The following is a 26,930-nucleotide window of genomic DNA, read 5'->3' as shown; positions in this document are numbered from 1 at the left end:
GTTCTGTGCGAAGCGCCTCAGTCTGTGGCGTTAAGCTGCTGCAGGCCAATCTCTTCTGATGGGCCCTGTGTGTACTACACCTGCCTGGCCACAGGGGGGAGACATTGTTCTCCCGGTGCGGTAGTCTAGAGCCAGGGTTTTCAAGCGTTATACTAGGGCCCTTTTTATGCTGGTTTTAGTTCCAGTCACTTGGAATCTCTGAGTTGTAAATATCCGTTAACTGTTCTGAGTGTGTAGTAGGATTTGCCTTATGGGCACATTGTCAAATAGTGATACGCGCTGAATAATAAAGTTTGCCATATTCACATGCCAGGGACTTTTAGTGTCCTTGGAATTACAAGGTTCTATCTGCATTCTGTGTATTATGAGATATTGAGCTTCAAAGATTCCAAAGTGAATGGGTTCCAAGCAGATTGTGCATTTTCTCATACTTTTGAACAGCACTTTTGTTTAAAACTTCACACACATGTCCTATAAGCAACATATGATTTTACTTTTAATTCTAAGGTGTTGTTTTGCCACATCTTATGCTTTAATTTTCTGTAATGTACTGCTTGGCAAATGATTCCTTTTAGAGGTAAAATTTTTCAGTTGTTGGGTGGCTTACTTGCTGAATGTGTGGCTACCTGGGGTCATATGCATCGAGAATTACATTAAGAGCTTACTTGGGAGTGCAATCACTCCGAGTTTAAAGTGGATAGTATATTTATCAAGCAGCTTACATTTTCTCTTAGATAAATCTTTTAATAATAAACCTCTTAAGAATTACTATTGAGAATAAGTGTTTTTGTGAAAAATCACAGGTGCCTCAAACTAAAAGATTACGATGTCATCTAAATTTAAAAGAGGAAGGACCAATCAGCTTTTGGGACATCTGTTCTTTTGATGTAAAAAACACTTGGACTGGGGAGGAAACTGTGATGTTGGTTGAAGAGGTTGAAACAAAAAATAAAATGTAAAGAAATCGTACTGTGAAATGTAAAATCCCGGGCTCGCCAAGAAGGCACTGGTTTCCGTGTTATATTATTTATATTTAACTATTTATTCATAAGCCACATTGGTTATAGTTTATGAAACGAACAAATGTTCATCAGCAAGAAGATATAATTTATATTCAGGTGGCGGTCCTGCAACTCTCCCAGGATGTGGAGCATTATCAGTGGAGTTGGCGACTGTCAGGATGCTGGATTACTCAAAAGTTTGTATTCATTAAAGTAAATTATTACATTTTAATACAATCTGCAGTGTATTTTATTGCAGAATAATCACAGAAAAAACTATTTATGTGCATGTTATGAAGCCTATCCCTCCTGATGCCCAGACCCTCAAATCTGGAACAAGGACTGAAGTAAAAAAAGAGCTATTCTGCATTTTATTTTGTACTGTTATCGGAGTCTCAGTGGAACACGCCCCTTGTCATCCCGGATTCACTTTCACTGTGGTAATCAAACTGAATCAGCAATTTATTAAGTTTGAGAATATACAAATTGTATTTAATTTTGGAACTATATGCAAACAGGATTAGCAGAATCAGGATTGACAAGGGGGGGTACATAACTGAACACCAACAGCGTAACAACAATATATTGATGCAATGGAGTCTAGTGCAGGAGCCTGACTTGGTCGACGGCTGGTTTGAGTGTACAGTAAGGTTAACTGAAATGGTGCCAATGTGCGCAAACCATTCTGCATCAAACACTCATCCTCTCATAGTAATGGCAGGTTATCCGCAAGATGTGGGACTGGTCTCACAAGGAAATCTGGAAACTAAGTGGCCGTTGGCAGTTTTTCTTTAAAGCAATCCAGGTGAAATTAGCTTCCAGTAGGTCGTGTTAGAAATAACGTCAAGTTGAAAATGGGTCACCGTTTCAAGGCTGGTTAAGGTGAGATCGGTCCTCGTTTTGCCAGTCTGGGTCCTTGGCCACGGTGCAGCGGGTGAGAGAGGAGAGGGAGAGGCCAGTCGCCGTGGGAACCAGGCCCGCTGCCACCCTCAGCACGGCCAGGACCCGCTGGGCAGCCGCGTTCACGCCCTCTGCCGTCTGCAGGAGAGTGAGAGCCAGTGAGGACGCTTTGAAACTTGTGTTTTAACTCAATTTCAGGTGATATTATTGCCCAATTCTGCTGTAATATCCTAATGGTATAACTATTATTGTGCATGAAATGTTATTCTATGTTAATAGAAATGTTTCTATTACATTTTGTTTTATGCAGGGGGGCCGGAGCCTATCCCAGCATACATTGGGCGAAAGGCAGGAATACACCCTGGACAGGTCGCCAGTCCATCGCAGGGCACACACACCATTCCACACCACTCACACACTCACACACTCATACCTATGGGCAATTTAGACTCTCCAATCAGTCTTTGGACTGTGGGAGGAAACCCACAGACACGGGTAGAACATGCAAACTCCGCACAGAGAGTCCGACGGGGATTCGAACCCAGGACCTCCTTGCTGTGAGGCGGCAGTGCTACCCACTGCACCATCCGTGCCGCCGCCATGAACATGACTATTCACTTTCATAATTAAAGTGACACTTGTTGGGTTTGTAGTGCCAAAGCGCATACTGCTAAGTTGTCACATAATTTGGAGGGAAATCAAATGAGCATTTCCTATTTACTACAAAAAATTTCAGATCAAGAGAAAGACATTAGCCTCTCCTACTTGTAATTGATATATAGATTACAACTTGTCCCATTTTTGACTGTGGCGGAGTCGCTTTAGTCGCACCTTATCTTCTGTCATCAGCAAGGGCGAGTTTAGGGTTGCAGCCATCTTCTTGAGTGAGGTCAGGCGCTCGTAAGGAAGTGTTCCACATCGAGCTGAGGACGAAAATGCACGAGAACCCACAAATGTTGCATTTTATCAAGTCGGATAAGTCCAACACTTAACATAGTTGGAGGTTTGTTCTTACCACCGGTAACCAGGAAACAGACTTTGCCCAGGAAGTAACCTGAATCCAAATGCTTAAGTGATGCCTCTGCTGACAAAAGACTGGAAGAGAGATCATTTTAAAAGAAGAAATTACTGTCAGGACATAGATTTATTTTTTCTTTTTAAATAGGCATTTGGCAGACACTCTAGTCTTATGTCCAAAAATTGTGAAAATACAGATTAATAGGGAATGATGTTTATATTCCAGCCATGAGGAAATTAATAAATATGTGTTTAGCAGAAAATGGGAAGATACATAAGACTATAGTCCTATAGAAATTTTTACTATGCCATTTTATATATATTTATAGGGAACAATATTTACATAACCATGGTGCAAATAATACAAAAGGTTTTTTTATGAAGACACATGATGAAAAATGTTTTTTTGTGAAAATGGGAAAATACGTAAGATTATAGTCTTATGTCCAAAAATGTTTTACATTTCACAATGGCATTTTATACATATTAATAGGGAACGATGTTTACATAACCATGGTCAGATTAATAAAAAAAGAATTTCATAAATTTTGTTAAATGCATTTCAGTGGAAACCGGAAAAATACATAAGACTTTTTTCCACATATGTCCAAAATGTGAAAAAAAAAAAAGGCCAAAAATTTGAAATGTAATGCAATGCTTTTTGATGCAAATGAGTAGGAAATCATATGTATATACCAACCACGGAGAAATAAATGAATAAAAATTTTCTTTCATGAATTTATTTTGAAAAATGCATTTCAGTGGAAAATGGGAAGATGCATAAGACTATAGTCTTATGTCCAAAAATTGTGAAATTTTTACTATGCCATTTTTATATATATTTATAGGGAACAATATTTACATAACCATGGTGCAAATAATACAAAATGTTTTTTTATGAAGACACTTATGATGAAAAATGTTTTTTTTTTGTGAAAATGGGAAAATACATAAGATTATAGTCTTATGTCCAGAAATGTTTTACATTCCACGATGGCATTTTATACATATTAATAGGGAACAATGTTTACATAACCATGGTGAGATTAATAAAAAATGTTTTTTTATAAAGACAATCATAATGAAAAATGCATTTCAGCAGAAAATGGGAAAATACATAAGACTAGTCTTATGTCCAAAAAACATGAAAATTTTACTATGCCATTTTTGATAGAGATTAATAGGGAATGATGTTTATATTCTAGCCATGAGGAAATTAATGCATTTTTTTCCCCATAAATTAATTTTGTTAAATGCATTTCAGTGGAAACCGGAAAAATACATAAGACTTTTTTCCATATATGTCCAAAACGTGAAAAAAAAGGCCAAAAATTTGAAATGTCTTTTTTTGATGCAAAATGAGTAGGAAATCATATACCAACGACGGAGAAATAAATGAATAAAACAATTTTTTCATCAATTTACTTTGAAAAATGCATTTAAGTGGAAAATGGGAAAATACATAAGACTATATAGTCTTACGTACAAAAATGTTTTACATTTCACTATGCCATTTTTATACATATTAATAGGGAACGATGTTTACATAACCATGGTGAGTTTAATCAAAAATGTTTTTTTATAAAGACATTTATAATGAATAATGCATTTCAGCTGAAAATGGGAAAGACTTATGTCCAAAAATGCTATTATTGATACAGATTACTAGGGAATTATGTTTACGTAACCTCATTGTCATTGTATTCTTTCAAGCTCAAAGTGCTAGAGTACTGAACCAAAATAACAAATGTCCAATGAATTATGGTGATCACTGTACGTGTAAATGCGTATTAGTATTGCACTTGCAGTTAGTTTGACCTTGCTTTTCCCAAGAGGTGAATTACGCGACCACAGTAACATCAAGCACTTGACTGCAGAAACTAAATCTGTAAAATGCCCGTTGTACATTATTTACATAGATACCTTTGTTCAGAGTTGAGGTGCACGATAAAAGCCACCAAATCGATTCGTGGCCGATTCTCGGCATTTTCCAATGGCAGTGGAAGACTCCTGGCCAAACGCCTGACAGAGATAAAAATATGATTTGGTACCAAGGTTCACTCTTACTGGGTAAACTAAGGTAACTTTTTTCCAACAGTCCGTTGAATTTAGCTCATGCATTGCAAACACAGAGAAATCAAAATTTATATTTCTCATCTCACCCGTGATATGAAACTGCACATGTTGTAGTATGTTTGTAACAACTAGACTGGGCTGGCTATGTTGACAACAGCATAGCCATTACCAGGGGGTCATCCCTATGTTCCCACAGCCCTATGTTCTCACATTTCTAAGATTTAATTTTTTTTCCAAATTAAATGTTTATTATTGATCGTGTAAACTGAACTTTATATATTTAGATGTCAAAATAGTCCTCAAAGGACAGCACTTGCAGATGCCTGTTCCTGGCACATAAAAGGTTGAAAAGTACTGATGTAGAGCCCTTTCCAGTTTTAAGTGAACTGCATAAATAGTGTTTTTTTTTTTTTCTTATTTCGCTTGTTTGCTTGTTCATTAAAAACTTATAGATAATTGAACGTGTACTGTGTCTAAATTGCACAAACATACACTGGATTTCTTCAGGTCCCATGCAAGCAGCCTGCTGAGTGTGAAGTCAACTGAACATAGAGCTGTGGGAACATAGGGCTGTGGGAACATAGAGCTGTGGGAACATAGACACGCTCCCATTACCAGCGCCATAGCAGCACAATTGCAGCAAAACCATTAGCATTTGACGCCTAATCTCGGCTAAGAGCAGTAGTCTTTCAAATCTGATTTAGTCAACATGCGATGCATATCTATTTTACAGACGCGTGTTATTATGGACAACCCATCATTTATTTAGGTAGCTAGTAAATGAAGTTAGCTAGCTAAGGAAATTCAACAGATGGATTTTCAATTCAGTTGCAAGCTCACGCTAAATAGCTAGCTAAATATTATGGAGATGAGAAAATGTATAACCGCGGTTTCTAAGATTTCCTTAGAAAAATACATTAATTTCTGATGGCATTACTTACACTTTTACGTTTACATTGTTTTCTAGAAGGACGATGGCGTCTGCCAACTTCTCTTGAAACAGCGCTTCATTCTCCACAAGCTAGAATATCCAATATCCGATATCAGTTTGTTGGAAATTATTTCTAGCTATGCTACATGAAGTACTGTAAACAAATAGCTAGCTAAGGCAAGCCATGTGTCATGACACCAATAACAATATTAAAACATTTTACGCTAACTTGTTAGTCGAATAATGTCTAGGCTAATTATAGCTAGCTAGCTCATTCTCTACTTACCAGTACGTTGGCGGTATTTAATTCGGGCAATTTGTTAAATGGTTTTAAAGACATTTCGCTAGCTAGCTAGCTATCTACTTTATATTTGTCACGTTAGCCAATTGCTTAGCTGTAACGTAAGTTACTTCCCTCAACACAGCAGAGCTAGCTCCTAGCAAATATTAGCCAAACAATACGAAACTTGTAAGCAGCTAGACTATCGTTTGCACGTACATACAATAAATGAATTGTGATGCCTTTACAAGTAATAAATGGAGAAAATGGAATGGAAATGGAAAAATATTTCAACAGACTGATGCAAATATAATGTAACAGGAACAGAGCTAAATCCCGCGCGGCAACATTGAAATACGCGTGAAATCACGTGAAAACGTAATGACGTGAACGATTGCGGATTCTAATAGTAGGCTTGTTGGGCCGTTTGTATTCTGGAAAATACGATTAATGCTGCCTTAATTGATTATAATTACTTATTCAACAATATGCATTGATCGTTATTAAAGCACAGAACAGTTGTTCTTTGGAGAACACAAACGCATGTCAGTTGAAGTACATTCTGAATTTACAATGTCAACAAATTTTACAAACAGGAATGCAAAACAAAAGCACTGAAACATTTTATAAAGCAACATATTTATTGGAGAAGTTTCACAGGTACAGAGCTTTGAACACACTACTTGGTGTGTAAGACGTTGTTGTAACAACCAAGTCTTTTAACAGACTGCTTGTAAGAAATAAGAAAAAATAAATCAAAAACAAGCAAGTCATCATCCAGTTCACAGACTGCAAAGTAAATAACAGCCACAAAAACTACAGAACAACCAGAATGAAATGGAGGGGGTGGGGGGGCAAACCATATTAACAGAAACAGCAGATCGAGGGGAATTCTTAGATCTGCCAAACTGCTTTTTTCAGCATGTTGGTATAAAATTATGACAGTGTATTCCAAGCTCTTTCTTACGGTCAGAGTACAACACACACTCACCAGGGCCGAATGTCACCCGTTACTGGGAGCACAACAAATAAATATCACATGATTCACAAAAAGATAGGGTTCAATGTGAACAATTTGAACATATGCTGAATGAATCATGTGATACAAAGTCTTTAGCCACAAACTAAAATGTCAATATAATTAATGCACATCATTTAGAGTCTACTAAAAACAAATTCTTGACATTAAATGAGCAATTGGTCCTTTCTAAGAAACTCAACATGCGTTTGCGTATCTACAGTATGCAAAGTATCTTTACACATCTGTCTGTCTGGACTACACCAGTGTGCCTGAGGGCTTTAGCTTCTCACCAGGGTATCAATGCAGAGGGAAAATTCTGTTGAGTGGTGCTGAGACACCACTACAATTTTCAGTTATAAACTTATTTCATTTTTCTTTTGAAGACTAACAACACTGACCCTTCTGTTGAACTACTCAAACACTCAGGAGCATACTCTGTACTATTCTTATGACCACAAATGTATGGGACACTTGCAGGCTGAATAGTGAGGTGTGGATGAATGAAATACTTCAGCCCTGTGCTGTGTCAGGTTCACCCCAGGCTGCAGTGTAGTACAGTTTTCAGCCTCGCTGTATGTCTGTGTAGCTCAAAACCGTTCCAGCTAATCTATGCATATCATAGGTGAAATGGACATTGGAAGTGTGTGTGTGTGTGTGTTTATTATTGATCATTGTATAAGAGAGTGTGTGTGTGTGTGTGTGTGTGTGTGTGCATGTAAGCTATGAGGATTTGTGCACATCAGTATTATGGTTGCATTGTTATATTTGATGGACGTGCGCAATTCCGTGTGTGTGTGTGTCACACTTGTGTATGTTGGACGCATGCGAGTGAGTGTGTGTGTGTGTGTGTGTGTGTGTGTGTGTGTGTGTGTGTGTGTGTGTGTGTGTGTGTGCGCGCGCGCGCTGTTAAATCTTGATGCGGAAAGCGGTTGCCTGCGAGTTGGGGGACTCGGTGGCGGAGGGGGTCTGAGGGGAAGATTTAAACAGTGCTTTCAGAATGGTCTGGGGGTCCACTTCCGGCGTTGGCAGGGAGGAAGCAGGGCGACCGCCAGGGCGGGACAGGGAGGGTGGGAGGCCATCTTTCCTCCCCCCACCTCCTCCACCTGGGGAGTCACTCAGACGCCTGCGAGGGAAGACAAAGGGGTTGCTGTGAAAACTCACCGCATGAAATTCATCTCCACTAATCTACTGCACTACTGCAAGAGCAAAGAGAAAGAGATGGAAAGAGAAATCAGGGAGAAATACAGCAAGCACACAGCACACGTGATATTGACTGAGTGCAGTAAGTCTTATGTTTTTGAAGGCATATTATGCAAGATTTTTATAAAATAAATCGCATGCTCAGTCATATTGATCATGCACTTTGCACACCATTGGCTAAATCCATGCTACTCTGCCTGTGGGGAGGGATCCGTTTTCCACAGGGCGTTTTGTAGCAATCTTGCTTCTGTAATGTCAAGAGGTGAAGAAGGACATGTACAGCAAAGAAAACAAGCGTACATATTAGGTGTGTTATGTGAAACACTTTGTGCTGCATTCAATTGTATGAAAAGTGCTATATAAATAAAATTGATTGATTGATTGATACATGACCCTTCAAAAACCTTCGGAATTTTTTTCTTTTCTTGATAAACTACAATCAAATATGTTATTTAGCTGACGTTATCAAAACGACTTAAAGTTGACTAGACTAATCCGGGGACAATGCCCCCTGGAGCAATGTGGGGTTAGGGGCCTTGCTCAAGGGCCCAACAGCTGTGCAGATCTTGTCATACCCCCAACCTTCTGGATCCCAGTCAAGCACCTTAACCACGAGGCTACAGGCTGCCCCTAAATGGTGGCCACATTGATATGGTGGTGACAGCTATCGGGGGAGAAAAAAAAAGAAAAAAGAAAAAAAAATACAGAGACAGAGATCTAAAAAAGATCTAAATAAAAAAAATTGGGGCAGCCTGTAGTCTAGTGCCAAGGTACATGACTGGGACTGGGAAGGTTGGTGGTTCAAGTCCCCATAACCATGATAAGATCTGCACAGCTGTTGGGCCCTTCAACAAGGCCCTTAACCCCACATTGCTCAAGGGGGGATTGTCCCCTTCTTAGTCTAATGAACAGCAAGTACCTCTGGATAAAAGGATAAAAGTGTCAGCTCAAGAAAATGTTTTATTTACTTAAAAAACATTAAGTGAGTGGGGTGGGGGACTGAGGAGATGGCTTGTTTGATTGTAAATACCCTGCATAGTATGCCTTTAAAACATGCGGTGAAGCAGTAAGAGGCAGAAAGACAGACATTCAGCAGCACAGACTGATCCTGAAAAGCCTGAAAAGGGAACTCACAGTAGAATGGGCTGGTCCGAGGTGATGACATTCCCTTGTATGTGAAGATTGCACTTCATGGGTTGGCCTGGGGGGGAAACATTGAGAGAGAAGAAAAAAAAAAAAGACTTCATCTCATACTCAGGGTCCACTGAACTGATCAGGTTTCATCAGGTTTGAATCTCATGTGCTCCCAGGTGTAAAATCCAGCTATCACCAGCTTGAAATACCAGCTACCAGCAGTTTGAAAACCTAGCTGTTTTTTTAAGCAGGGCTGTCACTCAATCCAGTTTCAGTCATCTTTTTCAATCCCAACTAAGTCTGCAAACCAAAAGCAATGTTAATAACAATGGTTCTACAGTATAAAGACTAATTTATGCTTTGTCTCACCACACTTTCAAAAAAAAAAGTTCTGCTGAACAAAAAATAAAGGTGTCGCAATATCTGGAATTTATACTTTTGTTTGGGTGGAACATTAAATGCCTGCTATAGTGCTCTTGGACAGTCACCCAATACAATCAACCTTACTCAATTATCAAGGGGGTTAGAAACGACGGTGGCGACGACGGTACCGGAGGGTGGCTGGAGTGGCTGGAGTGATTAACGGGAGTGAGAGGAGAGCCTATTGGTACACCCCGGTAACGAGCATTTGATTTCCTTCCAAACCACATACAAATGTAACAATTTGCTTGCCTGTCCACCAATCAGGGACAGGAACCTGCACTGTATTTCACAATTTTATTTCAGGATTGGGGTGTAAAAGCCCGGAAGCACACAACACTACTTTGTAATACGCACCGCCTTACTTTTACCCAGGATGTTTCAAACTGTAAAGACACTGTTTCCCTCGGTTAATAAACTACTATTGACCTAAATTTTGGAACTGCAAGTTGTGTCGTGTCTACAGTTGAACTTGTACAAAGGACCAAATTCCATACAATTTCATCCACCCATGACAATGACAGCTCCTTACCATCCAGACAGCGGTTATTGTACTTCCTGTAGGCTGTTACAGCATCTTCCTTCCTGACGAACACCACCTCGGCCACGCCCACCTTAAGGAGCCGCGCTCGCTTCAAGGCACCGCACACACAGAACAGCTCCTGTGGGCAGACAGTCCCACACAGTCAGCACTGACCACTGGATAATCATGTACACTACAAGCTATGGCACTGTCGTTTTGTGTACTATACTGAAGTACTGTATACTCAAGTGTGCAGGCTGATAGCTCTAGAATCAAGAACATGGCTGCACTGCACTTTCATTCCAGGGAATTGATAAAAAAAAAAAAACATTTTTGGTTTCAGCATGCAGTTATTTAAGAAAGAAATCAAAGTGCTTACCACAATGTCTTCCTCACTGACGCGAGGATGAAGGTTGTTCACCGTCATCTTCGTCCCCTCCAGTGGACTGAAAACGGGCTGGAATGGGGGCGGGGGCAGGTAACATTAATACGGCTCGCACATTAACTCACTTCAGCACTTCGATAAACAGGATGATACAGACCAAACTGATCTACCCCAAACTATCACGGTCTCAACTGGCCACGTTCACAATCAAAATGCGAAACATCTGAAAACAAAAACCTGACATCAAGTCCACCGCTTTAGCCTTACAAGACTCCCCTTCACGCATGCCAGCACCTTCGGCATGTCCATTCCCGGTGAAGAAAGGTTGGACGTGTCAGACAGAGACCTGGAGAGGAGGACCTGCAGGCGGGCTCACCTGTGGAGCAGCGAGCGGAGGGCTGGCCACTCCGCCCGTCCCGGCGAGCGGCGCCTGGTTCCCCGCCACAGTCCGACACACAGGCTGCAGGGGGGCCGGGCTGGGACGCTGGGCCACGGGGCCGGGGCCGGGCCGGGGCCTGGGGACCACGGGGGACGGCAGAGGCGGCGGGGCCGTGTAACTGTCGTTCTGGACCACTTTTGTGATCGGGCCGGAGAACGCGCCAGGCTGAGGGAGAAAGAAGCCAATAATGCATAGGTTTTGAAGCTGGTAACTCCATGTACATCCACGAAAGACTTATTATGGCTCTGCGCAATCTCTGTGTAGCACAGGCATAATCGCACACAGGTTCCAAGAAAAATCAGAAAGGCTGGTTGCCAACGGCACAACGATGCATGTGTCTATTAGGGATGTGAAAAATCATCAGCTTTAGCAACCGGTTACCATCCCATCTTTTAAACGGTTAACCAGTTAACCGATACTGCTTATGACCGCTAGGGGTTGTATCTATTTTTCTTTTCTTTTCTTTTTTTTACTGGATTACTGAGAAATGTAATTGTCCTGTAACTTTTTTTTTTGGCCATCTCAATAGTTAAATGTCAACATTGTAAATGAGATGATAGTAAGTCAGCCTAATTGCCAAATTAAATATCTACATTTACATTAAGCAGTGTAACCTCACAGTTGAAGGAATCTGTAGTTAAAATCCCTGTAGTTTACGTCCAGGCAATGTTGGTTGATCGCGTGTCATTTAAAAAAAATGTATCGGTTAAAATGATAATTCTTCATGTTTTCATCCCTCTTCTACGGCTTGACTTGATTGGCATGAAATCTGTGAATATGCTGCTTATATGCTGTGAATATGCTATGTAACAACTTTGTTACAGACAAAATTCCATGGTCACACAAGATTTGTCTGTTTTACCATAGGCAGCTGGTCTAATGATTCTACTTTCATGCCAATGCAGGTCGCTGTACAATTTTATATATTCTTATGTAACGGCAAACTTGCATTTTATATGCCAATGCATTTTATATGGAGTGGGACAATCGTGGTGTTGGGATTAACGTGTCCATTGTGCGCTGAAAGCAGGGAATGTTCGCTTTCAATATCCAAATGGATAAATAGCCTAATGATAATGTTTTGCTTTATTTATTCTTATGTAGATAGAGCATAATGGAAAGCAAAGTTCGGTGTCAATTTGCGTGTCAATGAATAAACACGGATGAAGAAACGCCATAGAATAAGCCATAAGTGAACTAACAGCTACAGATTTAAAACACACAGAAATTATTTGATAACTCTAATACTGTAGCATTCAGTTCCCTATGGTGTTTGCATTTTAAACCCCTTGATTGCTTGGTAGAACTACTGAAGCAAGTCGATTGCTAGTTTAGAAGCCCGATAATACGTCTTGTGAAGAACGTGCATTCATTTTAAACTGAGTTTACAATTTCACCTTCATAATATATATATATATATAGAGATAACACATATATATGTACACGTTATCAATTTTTGTAACTGGTTACAAATCAGTTTCAGTTAACCGGTTAACCGTTTAACCGTTCACACCCCTAGTGTCCATGGTGTTGTACATTCTCTCGCGGGTGTAGCGTGGCGTGTGTCGCTCACCTGCGTGTGCAGAAAACTGTTGGCAGTAGTGATCTTCATCTGTTTACTGAGGATGGAGGAGTCATCCTCACCTGGCAGGGACTGAGAGAGAGAGCGGTGAGTGGTTAGAGAGCAGGCCGAAAGGAGGAGTCAGAAGACTAAGGCCTGGTTTCACAGACAGATGTTCATCTTATTTCACACGGAATTTCCATTCAAAACTGAATTTAGTCTAGGATTATGCTTAATCTGCATCTGTGAAACTGGAAACTGCAAAATTGTCACTTGACTAAAATTGCTTGAGTGTTTATGAACGTTCCATTGTCGCCTGGCCTAGACTGTGATCATTCTCCTAAGCGAAAAGTGCAAAAGTAAATGCCGAGGTTAGAAACCAGATGGCATGTTGTCGGACACAGGGAGGCCCAGTCGCTGCCTTAAGAAACAGTGGGTCACAGCAAGGGCCGATCAAGTCTCCTTATCCTCCACCCCCACTCTTCCACATCTCCACGCATTTTTCTTAGTCCCAGCAGTCAGATCCCACACCCGGCTCCCACTCTTAGGCGCCATTCCCATTCCTACATCTCTCACCTGGGCAGTCCTGGCGGGAACACTCATGCGGACCCCGCTGGTCATTCCCACTGGCTTTTGCTAATGGAAAACAAGTGTCAAAGGAGGAGGTGAGAAAACAACACGAACATGGGGACCTGAACAGGAACAAATGACCAGCACAGACATGTGTAATGTGATGGAGATGGGGTCCCTGTAAAGCACTTCTCTGTTGTCGCTGCTGTTAGTGAGAGAAAATAGTGTGAACCCAAAAAAAAAAAAAACCTGCCAAAATAGTTTATGCTGCACACATTTTACAAGTTTCTATCGAACACATTTTACAACCTCAAACAATGAAATGGCAGAAGGATTTCTGTTATGAAGACTGTGCTAATTGATATCAGGAAAGTTTCACTCTGTAAATGACATTAATCTGTTCCTACCTGAATTGTCTTGGTGATCTTTAGAGGTGTTGCTGACCCCAGAGTGGTTGTGGCTCCAATGCTTCTCTTGAGGCTGAGCCTATCACGTGCGTCGATAACTTTCTGAGACCCCACCACTTGCTGAAGGTGTGATGAGAATGGGGTTGAATTGGCCTTAGAAAAGGAGACACCTGCATTTGTGCTGCCGGTGTTACTGTGTATTTGTATCTGCTGCATTTGCGTCTGGAAGTGCACCTGTGTGGGGCTGTGTGTTTGTGACTGTGGGGTGCCCTGTAGCGGTTTGTGTCCTTGTTGTTGTTTGCGTGAGTTGATCATCTGCCTGGCATCCTGGACACCTCCTCCAACCCCACCTCCTCGAATTCGAAAACGGGCGTCTTTCTGGCCAAGTTTCTCTCTGGCATCTTTTAACGGGAAGGCTGAAGGGCAGAAAGTGAACGAGGCCAGAACAAAATCTGAGATGCTACAGCCACACTGCTCTGAAGCAACTTCCAGTCCACACCACCACATAACAGCAAGGTTAAGGCCACAGTACAATAAAAGAACCCAAGCTCAACAATAAGGAGGAATCCATGAAGAGACTGACACACTGTGCTCAAACCAATACAATAATAAGAATGCCCTTATGAAGACAGGATGACAATACACCTCCAGTGGAGGCAATGTACTGTCGGTTGTGATTAAAAGTTGTACAGAAATGTGGATGCTCACCTCCTCCACCACCGAGTCTCTGTCTGACGTCCGGTCCAATCTTCTGCCGTGCATCAAACGTCCTTCCCGGGACTCCACCGCCCCTACGAAACCCAGGCCTGAAAACAGAGATGGACATCGGCAATGAACACAGACACACATCAGCCCTGAAAGGACCACACAGAAGGCTGAGAGCGGCAATGATGAAGTAGAAACAGACTAAAAAATACTACTAAAGAATATTGTAGTAAAAGGAAGTATTGTGTGTATTCTACATCAAAGGACAAATGCAAGAGTGATTCCCAATAATAAAATTGCAGGTGCCTCTCAGATAGGCTACACCAAATAGGTTGCACGTTACAATTCCATGCTGCAAGAATTCAGAGGCAAGTACCCAAATCGCCAGAAAATGCTCATGTCAAAAAAATAAATTTCCTTCTGTTATCTTAATTATGATAGCCAGTTCTCTTTACAGATTCTTGTCTCACCCTCCTGTTTAAGAAATACATAATTCCACCACTTCGCCTACCTCGTCTGCTACTAATACAATATTGCCACATAAAGTTGCCTAGTACAAAACGTGTAGAGCACGGGCTATTAGTATTACTGCCCAAACACCACTGCATAGAAGCTGAATTAGTTTCTCAATTGTTCATTAAACCACATAGCCTACCAATCTAATTAACGTTAGCCACGTATCGTCTATCGGTAAACGTAGTCCGGGAACTTACTCAAACAAAAACTTAGCGCATGAGCATGGGCTGTAATAGCAAAAGGTGTTGCTGTGAGTGGTCTACAAAAACACATCGACTTAAACGCATAACGTTAACTAGGTACCGCTGTTCTACGATCGATCCGAACTCCACAATTTTCAGTTTTCCCGAAACTAGCCAACTACAAAATGCCAGGATTGGACTGGATTTCCTATGGTACTCAATGTCAGCTAACGTTAACTTTATTTTCGTAATTATATGAGACAGCAGTATTGTTTTTTCATTCAATTATGATGCGATAGCCATCCGGTTTCTTCGCTTTAATGGCTAACTTATGTTAGCTAACGTTCTGCTATGTAGACTAGCGGGGCATGTCAACTGCAGTTAGCAACCATTTACATAGAAATAGCTCAGGAACTTATGGAGCAAGCTAGCTAGCCAACTACGGAAGCATTGTCGGCGTAGCATACTTTTGTGTTCTTGATTTACTCACTGCTCATTCAAATGTATTACATGTAGCTACAAACAATTCACGACAAACATAAACGGAGGACAGTTTAGTCATTTGCTAGCTACCAGCTACTTGAGTAACAGAATCCGGAACCAATCGTAGGGCCCCCTTACGTAAAAAAGGACGCCTACCAGCCAATGAGTGAGATTGTGACGGCAGGTCTCTCACTTTGTGCTGCTTAACAATATAGCATTAGCTAGCCAGCCAAAATAGAGCAGTATACTTTCTAACCATTGCGACTGTTACCAGTACATCAAACAAGAAGCTACGAATTTCGCAGCGCTCGTCAAGTCAACTACGTAAATACTTGGTTTAATACCTGGTGTTGGTCCCTCTAATGTTTAAACCTCGTCGGCGTATCAGTTCGTCCAGAGAAAGATCCGCCATCTTGTTCAATATCTGAGTGACTGAAGCGCGTGTGACGGGGAAAATGGGGAGGGGAGGGGAGGGGAGGACCTTGGAGGACGGGACTGGCGACGGTGGTCACATTGGGCCAAACGAGATTAACCACTTCCTCTCAATCTGGTAATGGTTTCAAAGCAAGCGGAACAGCAGCACTCGAGTACCGAAATTCTAATAGCATCACGAGTCAATTTTATATAACATAGAAGGTACATAATACTCAAATGGTATATTCATAAGACATATGTAGAAAATAATGCAGGGAGTACGTGGTAGAAGCCGTCTCACTTTAACAGGAAAAAACATTGACCCAGAAGAGATTCAGTGTGTCGTCCCAGAAGCCTTTGCGCGGTTCCACAACATTAACAAAGCTAGTCAAACTTATGTGGACTTCAACTTCAACTTCAACTACAACATAAATAGTCAATTGTAATCAATTGTAAAGTTGGATTAATATGTAAGAATCGAGTGGTACAGTTTACTTCAACACTTTACTTCCCACCCTGACAGTAAGCACATAGGTTCAGTATCGGTGGGTTCACTGTGTGCAGATTGAAGGTATGCCTTAAACTGATGAGTAAGGAAAATAACGACGCGGGGTGACGCCCGTGTCCTCGCCCAGATTTGCGAGAACAATTTTTAAAAGGGCACAGGTCCGTCTGTTAGGTGACTCGCCTACTTTGTGAGATGCCTCGCAGGTAGTAGATCTGCCCTGTCCCAAATGGTGCAAGATAAATACAATATCCCTAGAATTCGCAACATATGGTTGCGAATTGTAAACAATGTGTATCCAGTAATTTAAGGCCATGTGTTTCAATAGATTTCATTCAATTTTGGTGTAAGTTGCACATCAAGCCACAGGCAGTTAGTCCTCTGACAATCTCGAGTTAGTATGCTGCCATTAATTATTTGTGCGTGTGATTAAATTTATTATTATTTTCCAACGCCTTTACGGAGGGATACTGACTCTATACATTATATCTGATCAGTTTTAAGGTATGTGTGTGTTGCAGATTTATGGGGACAAGTTTGACCCACGAGCGATTCAGTCTGCTGTCCCAGAAGTCTTTGCAGCACCCCTCAACATTAACAGCACCGCTCAAACTATACTTTTATGGACTTCAACGTCCTACAAAATGAATAATGAGTTGTATGGTGGATTAATAATGAATAATTGTTGTATTATCTTTAAGGATCAAGCGGCACAGTATACTTTAACATTTGTGTCTGTGCCCACCCTGACAGTAAGTGCTTGGGTTCCGTGTGGGTGGGTTCACTGTTAGCTAGAGAAGGGCATGCCTTAAACTGATGAGTAAGGAAAATAACGACGCGGGGTAACGCCTGTGTGCTCGCCAACTTGCGAGAACAATTTTTAAAAGGGCACAGGTCCGTCTGTTAGGTGACTCGCCTACTTTGTGAGATGCCTTACAGGTAGTAGATCTGCCCTATCTTAATCGTCTAAAAGAGAATGTATTCTGTAAAACCTGTGAATATTGTGTGCGTGTGGAGAAGCTTGCAAATTCCAACCGTGTGTAATTGCACAAAAATATCGGTTAACGTAGTCAACAAAAATCACATTAGGAAGAGAACATAACTGATATTCCTGGATCCCATTCAATTAATTCAATACATCTGTGAACTCACCCGGTTTACAGTGTCGTATGCATTCACCACTGAATTTGGACCCTGGATTTCTGCTTTCTATTTAATAAAAAAAAATTCCTTCAATCTTCTAGCAGAACTGGGCAGTTATGTTGGCATAAGTCAGTTCTAACATAAGAGTAAGCTCTCCCTATAGTTAAAACTGACTTGCACCCTTAAAGTGCAGAATGGTCACCCCCAGCCTACAGCATACCCTACTACAGGGGTGTCCAATCTGATCTAAAACTGGCTGGCATGGGTGCAGGGTTTTCTCTTTAGCCCAGAACTGCAACACCTGATTCAATTGATTAACAAATCACGGTCTTCATTCAAAACATTGATAAGTAGAATAACATTTCTGAGCGCTGGGCTAAAACAAAAACCTACAGCCAGTCCAGCCCTTTCTGGATAAGATGGGACATATCCTGCCCTATTTCCATGCATAAAGTAATGAAGTGAAGCGGAGTCATTGGGTTTCAATGGAAACTTACATTTTATTAAATTTCGGTGTAAATTGCACATCAAGGCACAGACACCCAGGCCTCTGACAATCAGGAGTTAGGAGTTATGTTGCCATTCTCTTGTGTGTGTTTGTGCTCAATTTCTCAGGACTTTCCACATCTTTACTGATGGGTACAGACTCTATATATTGTACCTGATCAGTTTCATACAAAGGTTGTTCTGTGTGTGTGTGTGTGTGTGTGTGTGTGTGTGTGTGTGTGTTTGTTGCAGTCATACGGGGACGAGTGTGGTCTGTGTGAATGCCTTTGTATTTAAACTCCTTTGTCTCATCACATGTACATCAGGGTAACTGGGACTTATGTGCAGCATACACCTTTTCTTCCTTTTTAAAATCTTTATTCAAACCTTATATCGGAGAGTCCAAAAGTGATTGAGTATCTTTTTTTCTTATTTTTTTTGTATTGATAACAACAAGGATCATCATCATAAAAATAAAAAAACAATAACCCAACAGCCATGCTAAAATAAAATAAACAGCCTTTGGGTGTCATCTGTCTCCCTGTTCGTTCCTTCCTAACATCATTCCTTCACCCCTTTCTCTGACATTTATCAGGAAGGACAATTTCCCCATTTTTCCTCTTGTTTTTCCTCTTCAGTCTTCACCTTTATCCCATCCTACCATACCATACTCAATCTTGCCAACCACCTGAATATATACGGTATATACACTCCATGCCCGTCCATCCCATTATAGCTCCCCCGATTCCCTCTCCTCAGAACTCGAGCGCCTGTCCCTCTCCGCTGACAAGGATCTCTCTCTCTCCTCGCTGGGCTCTCTTCTCCTGGGCATCTCCACCGAAGGGGACCCCTCCCTCTCCGTCGGCCAGCCCTCCCTCTGCCAATCCCCTCTGCCCCCTTCGTTCCCTCTCTCCGGCGATGGGGACCGCTCCCTCTCTCTGGGGGGAGGGGTTCTGTCGCGGGACGACCTGAGGGACAGGAAGCAGGGCACTTGGTGGAGGTGTTTGAATGCACCTAAGTGCAGCTGATGTCCATGTTTATAAATCGTAGGAACAACACATTCCGAAACTACTCCTAAACAACCCTTTAGGGAAATTAGCAAGGGAAACCTTTTTAGGTAAAATATCCTTTCATACCCAGCTGAACAGTTAGTATCTTTTTGTGAAACAGGAAGACGTGGAGACAGTCCTATTTGGACATACCTCTTCTTTTTGCTCCTATGAGAGTGTGAGCGGGAGCGGTGTCTGTCCTTGTGTCTGTGCCTCCTCTCCCTGTCCTTCTCCCTCTCTCCTCCTTCTTCCCGTGGGCGAGAGGAGTGATGCCTTCTGGAGTGATGGGAGGAGCTCCCACCATCCCTGTGGGGCAGTGAGAGGTTAGACAAGCGCTAGCCACAGCTTCAGGAGATGGGAAGACTTTTGTATGGTATAGATTTTCAAATGTTTTTCTTTGTAGTTCATGACATAATAGAAGTTTTACGGGAACAATGTTTTGTAACCACTAAACAATACAGTGGGAGGTCTTACTTGGACAATAAGTGGAAATAAAAAATAAAAGGGTAGAAATATCAAGAGGATAAAAATTTAAAAAAGTTTTTACAGTGTCAATGCATGGAATAGGCTTGATGAGTAAAAGGTTTGATGCATTGCAAGAAACTCTCGAGTCAACTGCTAGGTAAATGTTAAGTTGAAATGGTCTAAACGGCCTGTTCTCATCATTAAGTGTCATGTTCTTTAAGTTCTCCCCAGACTGACCTAAATTAACATGCGGTTTCTTGGTTTCCAATTAGTTTCCTGCACAAAACAATTCAATAAAGGATTTGAAGACTTAAAGGAATGTAAGATTTCTTTGACCCCATTTGCACAAGAAACTTTAAAATAAATGGTAACTGATGGACATAGCTTAAAATTAATAACACACCTGTAACGTTCTCCGCTTCTTGATCTTGTCCTGAAAAGAAAAAGGGGAAATATTTACAAAAATATAAATTAATATCAAAATCACTCTGTACTATTATTTTATCATTAATGACTCATCAAAAGTCGCAGACATTAACGCACGTCACAGATGAGAAAGTCACAAAAGCTAGCATTGCAGTTACTCACCTTCGTCTATCCCTTTCCCGCTCTCTCTCCCGCTCACGCTCTCGTTCCCTCTCTCTTTCTCTCTCCCGCTCCCTCTCTCGCTCCCTTTCCTTCTCCCGTTCTCGTTCCCACTCTCTCTCTCGCTCCTCCTCTTTGTCTCGTTCCTCCCGTCTTCTGGTCCGCATCAGCTCTTGTTTTTCAGTAACCATTTTCTTTTGAAACAGAGCGGGGGGGGGAAAGCAATTTCAGACCAGGTTATTTCAGTAACTTTTATCATGACAGCTTACCAGTTTACAGTAAAATCTAATAAATAAATGCAAGTCTGTGAAGACTATGCAACCAATATGTTAAATCTACCAGGCCTAATTTTCAATATCTCCTATGGCTGGTGGAGGTATACTGTGGTGAATTACCATCTCTCCCAGAACACAACTATGACAGGTTATGTTCAGCCCAGTTAGATAACATATGTTATGACAGTTATTTTAGTGCTTATGTTACATAGCAGTCCCTCCATACATAGTTCCAGGTCATCTCATCTCTAGTTTCTCCCTCACCCTTAGTTTCTCCAGCTTTTCGCGGATCTCAATGAAGCCCAGGTGTAGCTTCCCACCAAAGTGGTCAGCCAGACGACGGTCGTTGTCATGGAGACCCAGGTACGCAGAGCACACCTCACAGACCCTGAGCTTCTGCTGCTGAAAACTGGAGGCTGGCATCGAGTTCCTGTACACGTCCTTTTAAGGGCAAAACATGACATGAGACAACATTAAAACTAAAACCCTAGAAAAGTTCACACACTTTCAAAATGGAGACTCTCTCAGGCAACTGAAAAACTTTCTAATTACGCACCCTGGGTATGCACAACTTTCTCTATAGAATGGTTGGCATTTCTATGCTGTACAATTGATGCTTCTCATTCACCCATTCATACACACACTCGCACACCGACGGCGATTGGCTGCCATGCAAGGCACCGATCAGCTCGTCAGGAGCATTTGGAGGTTAGGTGTCTTGCTCGGGGACACTTCGACGCAGCCCGGGCGGGGGATCGAACCGGCAACCCTCCGACTGCCAGACGACTGCCCGTACCGCCCGAGCCAATGTGGCAAAATAACATTTGCAGAGATTTTGAAACACAGGCTCAATATGTCCGATCGGTTGAATCGGTGTTATGACTCACCTCGGCCTCTCTCTTCATGGCGCGGGTCTTCTCCACCTTCTCCAGCACCTGCTGCGCCTCGTCCACGTTCCCCTCGCCCCCCAGCTGCTCCGCCCGCGCCAGCAGCTTCCCGATCTCCTCGTTCAGCTCGTGCACCCGCTCCGCCTGCGGAAGAGCAGCCGGTCAGAGGGCCCCGCGCTTTCCTACGCTGCCACCACGCCAGTTCTCCTCCAAAAATCGTTTCCAAAATCCCCTCAAATTCCCTCAAAATTCAGGGACCAGCGAAGCCTGTACTGCACGGTACGTCAGCAGTGATGCAGGTCAGAAAAGCCTTCAATACCATAAATGACTGGAGCGCTTTCAGCTCCGATCCAAACCCCCAACCATTTTGAGTAGAACATGGATTCTGCTCCCAGACTCCCGGCTTCCTATACACAAAAAGTGTATCTCGGTACACAAAAGTACCGCGTCAGATTCCCCCCACACCTTTTTAGTCCTTGATTTCAGGCATGTAAATTTCATCTTAAGAACAGCAGACATATTAAACCGGGGAGGCGGGAGCCTGCCCCATGTGTATGCCCACCCCCCTGACCCACAGAGGAAGCGGAGGGGGCGAAGAACGCATTCCGAAAATGTGGCGAAGGAAACGCTGAACGCAGGATAAGAGCCGCGTGATGGGGAAGGCAGGCCGTGGCGGAGGACGGAAGAACACGCACCTTGGCAGCGACCTCCGCGCTGATCTCCTCCTGCGTCTCCGCCAAACGCTTCTTCGCCAGTTCTGTCCTGCGGTCGCAGTCCGCGATAAAGGACTGCAGGTGCTCTGTGGCCTGAGGGGCAAAGACGGGGAGAGAAGATAAGCACGCACCAGCACAGAAAAGCAGGCGAAACTCTTGTATACATGCGTGCAATCACACACACACACGTCCTTAAAACACAGGTGACAGAAAGAGGGGACAAATACAAAGTATACAAAAAAAAAACAACATGAAAAAAAAAAAAAGAGCTAAAAAAAATATCTATAACTCACATCAAGTTCAAAGAAGTACTCCTGCTTTTTGGAGGCAATCTCAAAGTCTGCCCTGAGAGCCAGGTCGTGAACTTTCACACACTCCCCCAAGTCCATGCGCTGCAACAGCAACACATTCATCAGTCAGTACAATAAATGGCATATTCAGAATCCTTAACACTGACGCAGACATGCAGAATAATCCAGTAAACATTAGTATGTAAAGCTGCTTTCTCATGATCCGCGTCGAAGCGCTCGACACAGAGTCAAGCCATTCGATTCCTATGGAGGCAGTGTTGAAGCGACGCTAAGCCTGGCATAGCACAGAGCTCAACATAAAGCCAAGTTGAGCGCCATCAGCGTTTAAATTGTTTAAAACTTTTGACCTTGCTTGAAGCTGAGTTCTAACTAACTGAGTTCAGCAGGTACTTTAGGGGCGACATGGCTCAGGCAGTAAGAGCAGTCGTCTGGCAGTCGGAGGGTTGCTGGTTCGATCCCCCATCCGGGCAGTGTCGAAGTGTCCCTGAGCAAGACACCTGACCCCTAAACGCTCTTGACGAGCTGGTCGGTGCCTTGCATGGCAGCCAATCACCGTTGGTGTGTGAGTGTGTGTATGAATGGGTGAATGAGAAGCATAAATTGTACAGCGCTTTGGATAAAGGTGCTATATAAATGCCAACCATTTACTTTCTTGGCGTTTTTGGGATAAACTCAATATTACCGTTTCCACAAAGCGAGTACACAATTTAGCCTTTTATGACCACAGACAACCTATCACATATTTTTGCAGTTAACAAACTAGCGGCTTCCTGGATGGATGACGACAAGTTTCAAAAATTCTTCTCATGTGTACTCAACGCCTTTGCTTGGCGTCGGACCTAAGAGTTTGACGCTGATCACGTGAAAGCAGCTTTACAGTGAAATGTACATGTAGATGACGCAGGTTATTGGGTTTAAGTAGGGATACAGCAGGATGCCCGCGGCGTACTGACCGTGCCTGACAGTATGTCATGTGGACAGGAGTCGAGGAGGTGACTCTTACACACCCTCTCGTCTGTGAACTTAATCCTCTGTCGCATGCTGTCACCTGGAACGACAGTCCGCACAGGTGGTAATGCGGTCGTGTGGACACTCTGCCACGAAGTCCCAACCCACCACAAGAGACCATTTAAAGCACGCTGATGTAATTATCACTTTAATTCAACTTGGCAAGACAGCCTAACAATCTGACAGACACTTTAACTGAGGAGCACAGCTGCACTGTACAGGAAATTGATCGAACTCACTTTCAAAATAAATAAGCCAACGGCCATTTTTTAGGTTTCCTCTGTGTGCATAGTAAAACACTCCGTCTATATATAGTCACAGGAAAATTCCCCTATATATTCAAATAATCAGCTTCCGCCTGGGTACTAAAATGGCACAGTTACCCCATTGAACCACCTGTGTCCTAAGTCCCGCCTTCTACATCCGTCAGTCATTTTTGACCTCACTTGTTGAATGGACCGAGGAGGTGGCCGTCACTAAAGTCGTGCTTTGATTGGCTGACTGCCACAATCCAATACTCCGCCTTGCCAGTTTCAATCGGTGTCAGATCACGAAAAACTGAATTTTGTGGACGCCAAAAAAGCTGCAATATGAATGCATCATCTTCTGATACTAAAGTGACTGGTAGCAAGGAAATCTGCAATAAAAGTAGTTTGCAAATTGGCTAGCTAGTGCGACTGTTAAGCTGGCAAGCTTGATGAGAGTGATGGCGTGTTCTTGTGTTTAGGTAAGCTAGCACTAGCTAGCTAACGTTACACTCAAAAACAGTTCAACATGTATTCATATTAGCTAGCTAGCTAACGTTAAAGTAGCTGCTCGTACTCACCATCTCTGCCCGTGCCCATCAGCTGGTCCAGCATTGCCCGCATTTGTGCTTGAGCCGACATCTTCCTTTAGATTTTCACACACTTTACGGTTCCGTGACAGCCGCACCACGCGCCGAGTGTACACGCGCGAAGTAACTAACAGCTCGCGACACTCTAGGCCCGTGCCAAGCGGAAGCTAACTTTTTGAATAAAAAAATAAAGAAAATAACTTCTTTAGGGTCGTGCAAGTTTCTGACTCGAACAACCGAGATACTTTGCAAAAAAATCCGCTTCGTGTACGCCTCTTTTTCACTCCATATATTCTTAATTTCCACTATCCGACTAGGCTAGCTGGGTTGCTAGCTAGGTATCTCAACTCGGCGTTGAGTTGGCTTAAAACAGGCGCTGTGGAAAGCTAGCTAGGCTAGCTATGCATCAAAAGTTAGGATATATTTATTTCTTCAAGTAAAATATAAGTATTATTTGTGACGACACGGCTATATTTCATTCATCAATCACTTTAATTCGCACAATATCTATGCTTTTTGTTCTGCTTTATTTCTCTTTTTGGCCCTGTGTCTCGAGGTTCTCCCCTCTCGAGAGCGCGCTCTGCTCCCTCAGCTCACTGGCTCGAGGAAGCACCGTGCACGCTCACTTGGCTAAAATTAGTGACGTCATCATACAGTCACCAAGGTCTTCAAACGGAAAGTGAATGATACAATATTGCAGTACATAAATTAAGCTATGTATTAGAAACACTAAATACATAATTTTAAAAACCAGCTGAAAGCGCACAAAATACGTAGTCAAGAAATTAGCATATATGTTTCTAATCATTAATATAATATATTTCATGGTATATTTAATGTTTTTATATTACGTATTTTATAATAACTTTGATCATATTATATTAGTTGTGGCTGTTTTGCATGTAAGTCTTTGCTTTTCTTGTGCTGTGTACTGTTTTATTGAGGTCATATGTACTATATTTGTGTGTAATGCTTTGTTTGAGTAAAGTGGTCAAATTATTATTATTATTATTATTATTATTATTATTATTCAAATGTACTCTTTCTCTGTACAACTGAACCCCCTAACAGGAACAGAGTTGTCTTTAATCAAATACTGCACTGCACATCAATAAGCTTCTTGTTTACAGCTCTACAATGGTTGCTTCTCCTAAAATCTGAGAATGGAACTTAATTACTGAATAACGGTCAATAATGGTACACAGCCTTGATGGAAAATGTAATAATCCAGGATTCAAAACAATACTCATCATCATCGTCATCATTTGCCTCAAGTCTACCATATTTCATTTTCCACCAAAAATAATGTCTTGTCAGAGTAAAACCTGAATATCCCGGAGTTAAAATAAGCTAATGCCAAATACACTGTGATGAAACAGAATCATGCTAAATCCTAGGTAATCATAGGAAATATCCTGTGTAATGGTAGCCTATAATTAAGTCAATTATCCAACAATAAAGGTATGGTAAATATGGTGATAGAATCACAGCAAAATTTTCAATGTGGGAACGGAATTAGGCAAGTAGGGAATAATGGTTGATGAAGGTAATGATAGGACATTTTCTGTGTGGAACTGTATTCATAATGTTGTTGATATATAATTATGACAAATACCCTATGTGGGAAGATAATTGTGTTACACATTCTGTTGAAGTTACTTTGTGCATGTATCCTGTGAGGAAAATAGTGATGGTGAAGCATCGTCATCCATCATAATCACAGCAGATGTATGCTGTGGTGGTAAACAAGCTGTGGGGTTGCAGAATCATGGTAAAGAGCCATTTACGGAATAGAATCTTGATTAAAAAAGGAATAGAATGATCCCTTGTTGGACTAGAACATTTTATGGAAAATATTCTGTCGGAATACACTTATCATGAATGGGCTGTGTGGGAATAGAATCATGGAAAATACCCTAACCCAGCCTTCAACCATAATGCCATAATCTTACCGCAATCCTGGAGCCTGTCTGCACCCTGGGCTTGTCGACTATCCATCACAGGACACACCATTCTCTCACACCTATGGGTAGGTAACCTCCTTACTCCTAGGGTGGCTGGAGCTGCCAAGCATGCATTGGGCAAGAGGTAGGGATACACCTTGGACAGGTTGCCAGTCACAATTGATGACAGAGCACCCACCAGTCACTTACATGCATAGGCAATTAGCCTAACCTGCATGACACCAATACAAATCCAATTTCTGACGACACTAATTTCTGCTCTCAGTTTTCCCTTCACATGCTTTAAAAGGTTATGTTCAAAAAATAAAATTTTATGAAAATCTCTCAGTTTTCTCGTATTCCCAGGTATACGTGTATAAATTAGCACAAATAACTAGGACTAAATTATTAGTTACATTGTTTAACCAGCGTTATAACTATACAATGTGGTCATTAAAAAAAAAAGACAGCATTTCATCGTTGGCACAGAGTAATGTTGTTTTTTCATGATGACCTGACAAACGGAAGTGTAGAAAGAAGAACTACGGATCCCAGAATGA

At 41.9% G+C, this 26,930-nt stretch overlaps 3 protein-coding genes and 2 non-coding genes across 6 annotated transcripts; 2 read left to right on the top strand and 3 right to left on the bottom strand.

The window, feature by feature from the left end:
* Positions 1–1,351: 1,351 nt before the first annotated feature.
* On the bottom strand, positions 1,352–6,560 carry pane1 (proliferation associated nuclear element). The gene is made up of 6 exons (XM_061224754.1): positions 6,212–6,560; positions 5,936–6,015; positions 4,842–4,940; positions 2,917–2,996; positions 2,733–2,824; positions 1,352–2,039 (listed from the first exon to the last, which is right to left on the bottom strand). The coding sequence occupies exons 1-6, from the start codon at positions 6,263–6,265 to the stop codon at positions 1,869–1,871; spliced, it is 576 nt and encodes a 191-aa protein (XP_061080738.1). The 5' UTR covers positions 6,266–6,560; the 3' UTR covers positions 1,352–1,868.
* Positions 6,561–6,827: 267 nt separating this feature from the next.
* On the bottom strand, positions 6,828–16,195 carry poldip3 (polymerase (DNA-directed), delta interacting protein 3). Of its 2 annotated transcripts, XM_061225260.1 has the most exons (11): positions 16,096–16,195; positions 14,574–14,671; positions 14,100–14,281; positions 13,866–13,985; positions 13,465–13,524; positions 12,901–12,981; positions 11,265–11,492; positions 10,883–10,960; positions 10,513–10,642; positions 9,561–9,627; positions 6,828–8,349 (listed from the first exon to the last, which is right to left on the bottom strand). In XM_061225260.1, exons 1-11 carry the CDS (start codon positions 16,161–16,163, stop codon positions 8,133–8,135), a joined length of 1,329 nt encoding a protein of 442 aa, XP_061081244.1. In that variant the 5' UTR covers positions 16,164–16,195; the 3' UTR covers positions 6,828–8,132. The 2 variants fall into 2 exon arrangements, with proteins under 2 accessions (XP_061081244.1, XP_061081243.1); XM_061225259.1 differs by having other exon boundaries at positions 13,866–14,281.
* Positions 16,196–16,738: 543 nt separating this feature from the next.
* LOC133115581 (U12 minor spliceosomal RNA) lies at positions 16,739–16,892 on the top strand. The gene has a single exon (XR_009705758.1). It is a non-coding gene; the product is annotated as a U12 minor spliceosomal RNA (small nuclear RNA).
* A 581-nt stretch (positions 16,893–17,473) lies between these two features.
* Positions 17,474–17,625, top strand: LOC133115592 (U12 minor spliceosomal RNA). The gene has a single exon (XR_009705769.1). It is a non-coding gene; the product is annotated as a U12 minor spliceosomal RNA (small nuclear RNA).
* A 668-nt stretch (positions 17,626–18,293) lies between these two features.
* On the bottom strand, positions 18,294–25,035 carry LOC133115197 (putative RNA-binding protein Luc7-like 2). The gene is made up of 10 exons (XM_061224985.1): positions 24,419–25,035; positions 23,538–23,632; positions 22,567–22,665; positions 22,256–22,366; positions 21,561–21,704; positions 20,938–21,114; positions 20,402–20,592; positions 20,217–20,246; positions 19,502–19,654; positions 18,294–19,267 (listed from the first exon to the last, which is right to left on the bottom strand). The coding sequence occupies exons 1-10, from the start codon at positions 24,477–24,479 to the stop codon at positions 19,030–19,032; spliced, it is 1,299 nt and encodes a 432-aa protein (XP_061080969.1). The 5' UTR covers positions 24,480–25,035; the 3' UTR covers positions 18,294–19,029.
* Between the last annotated feature and the right edge of the window lie 1,895 nt (positions 25,036–26,930).

Source organism: Conger conger, chromosome 16, assembly GCF_963514075.1.
Source record: "Conger conger chromosome 16, fConCon1.1, whole genome shotgun sequence".
NCBI lineage: Eukaryota > Metazoa > Chordata > Actinopteri > Anguilliformes > Congridae > Conger > Conger conger.
This window is presented reverse-complemented; position numbering and strand designations above follow the sequence as displayed.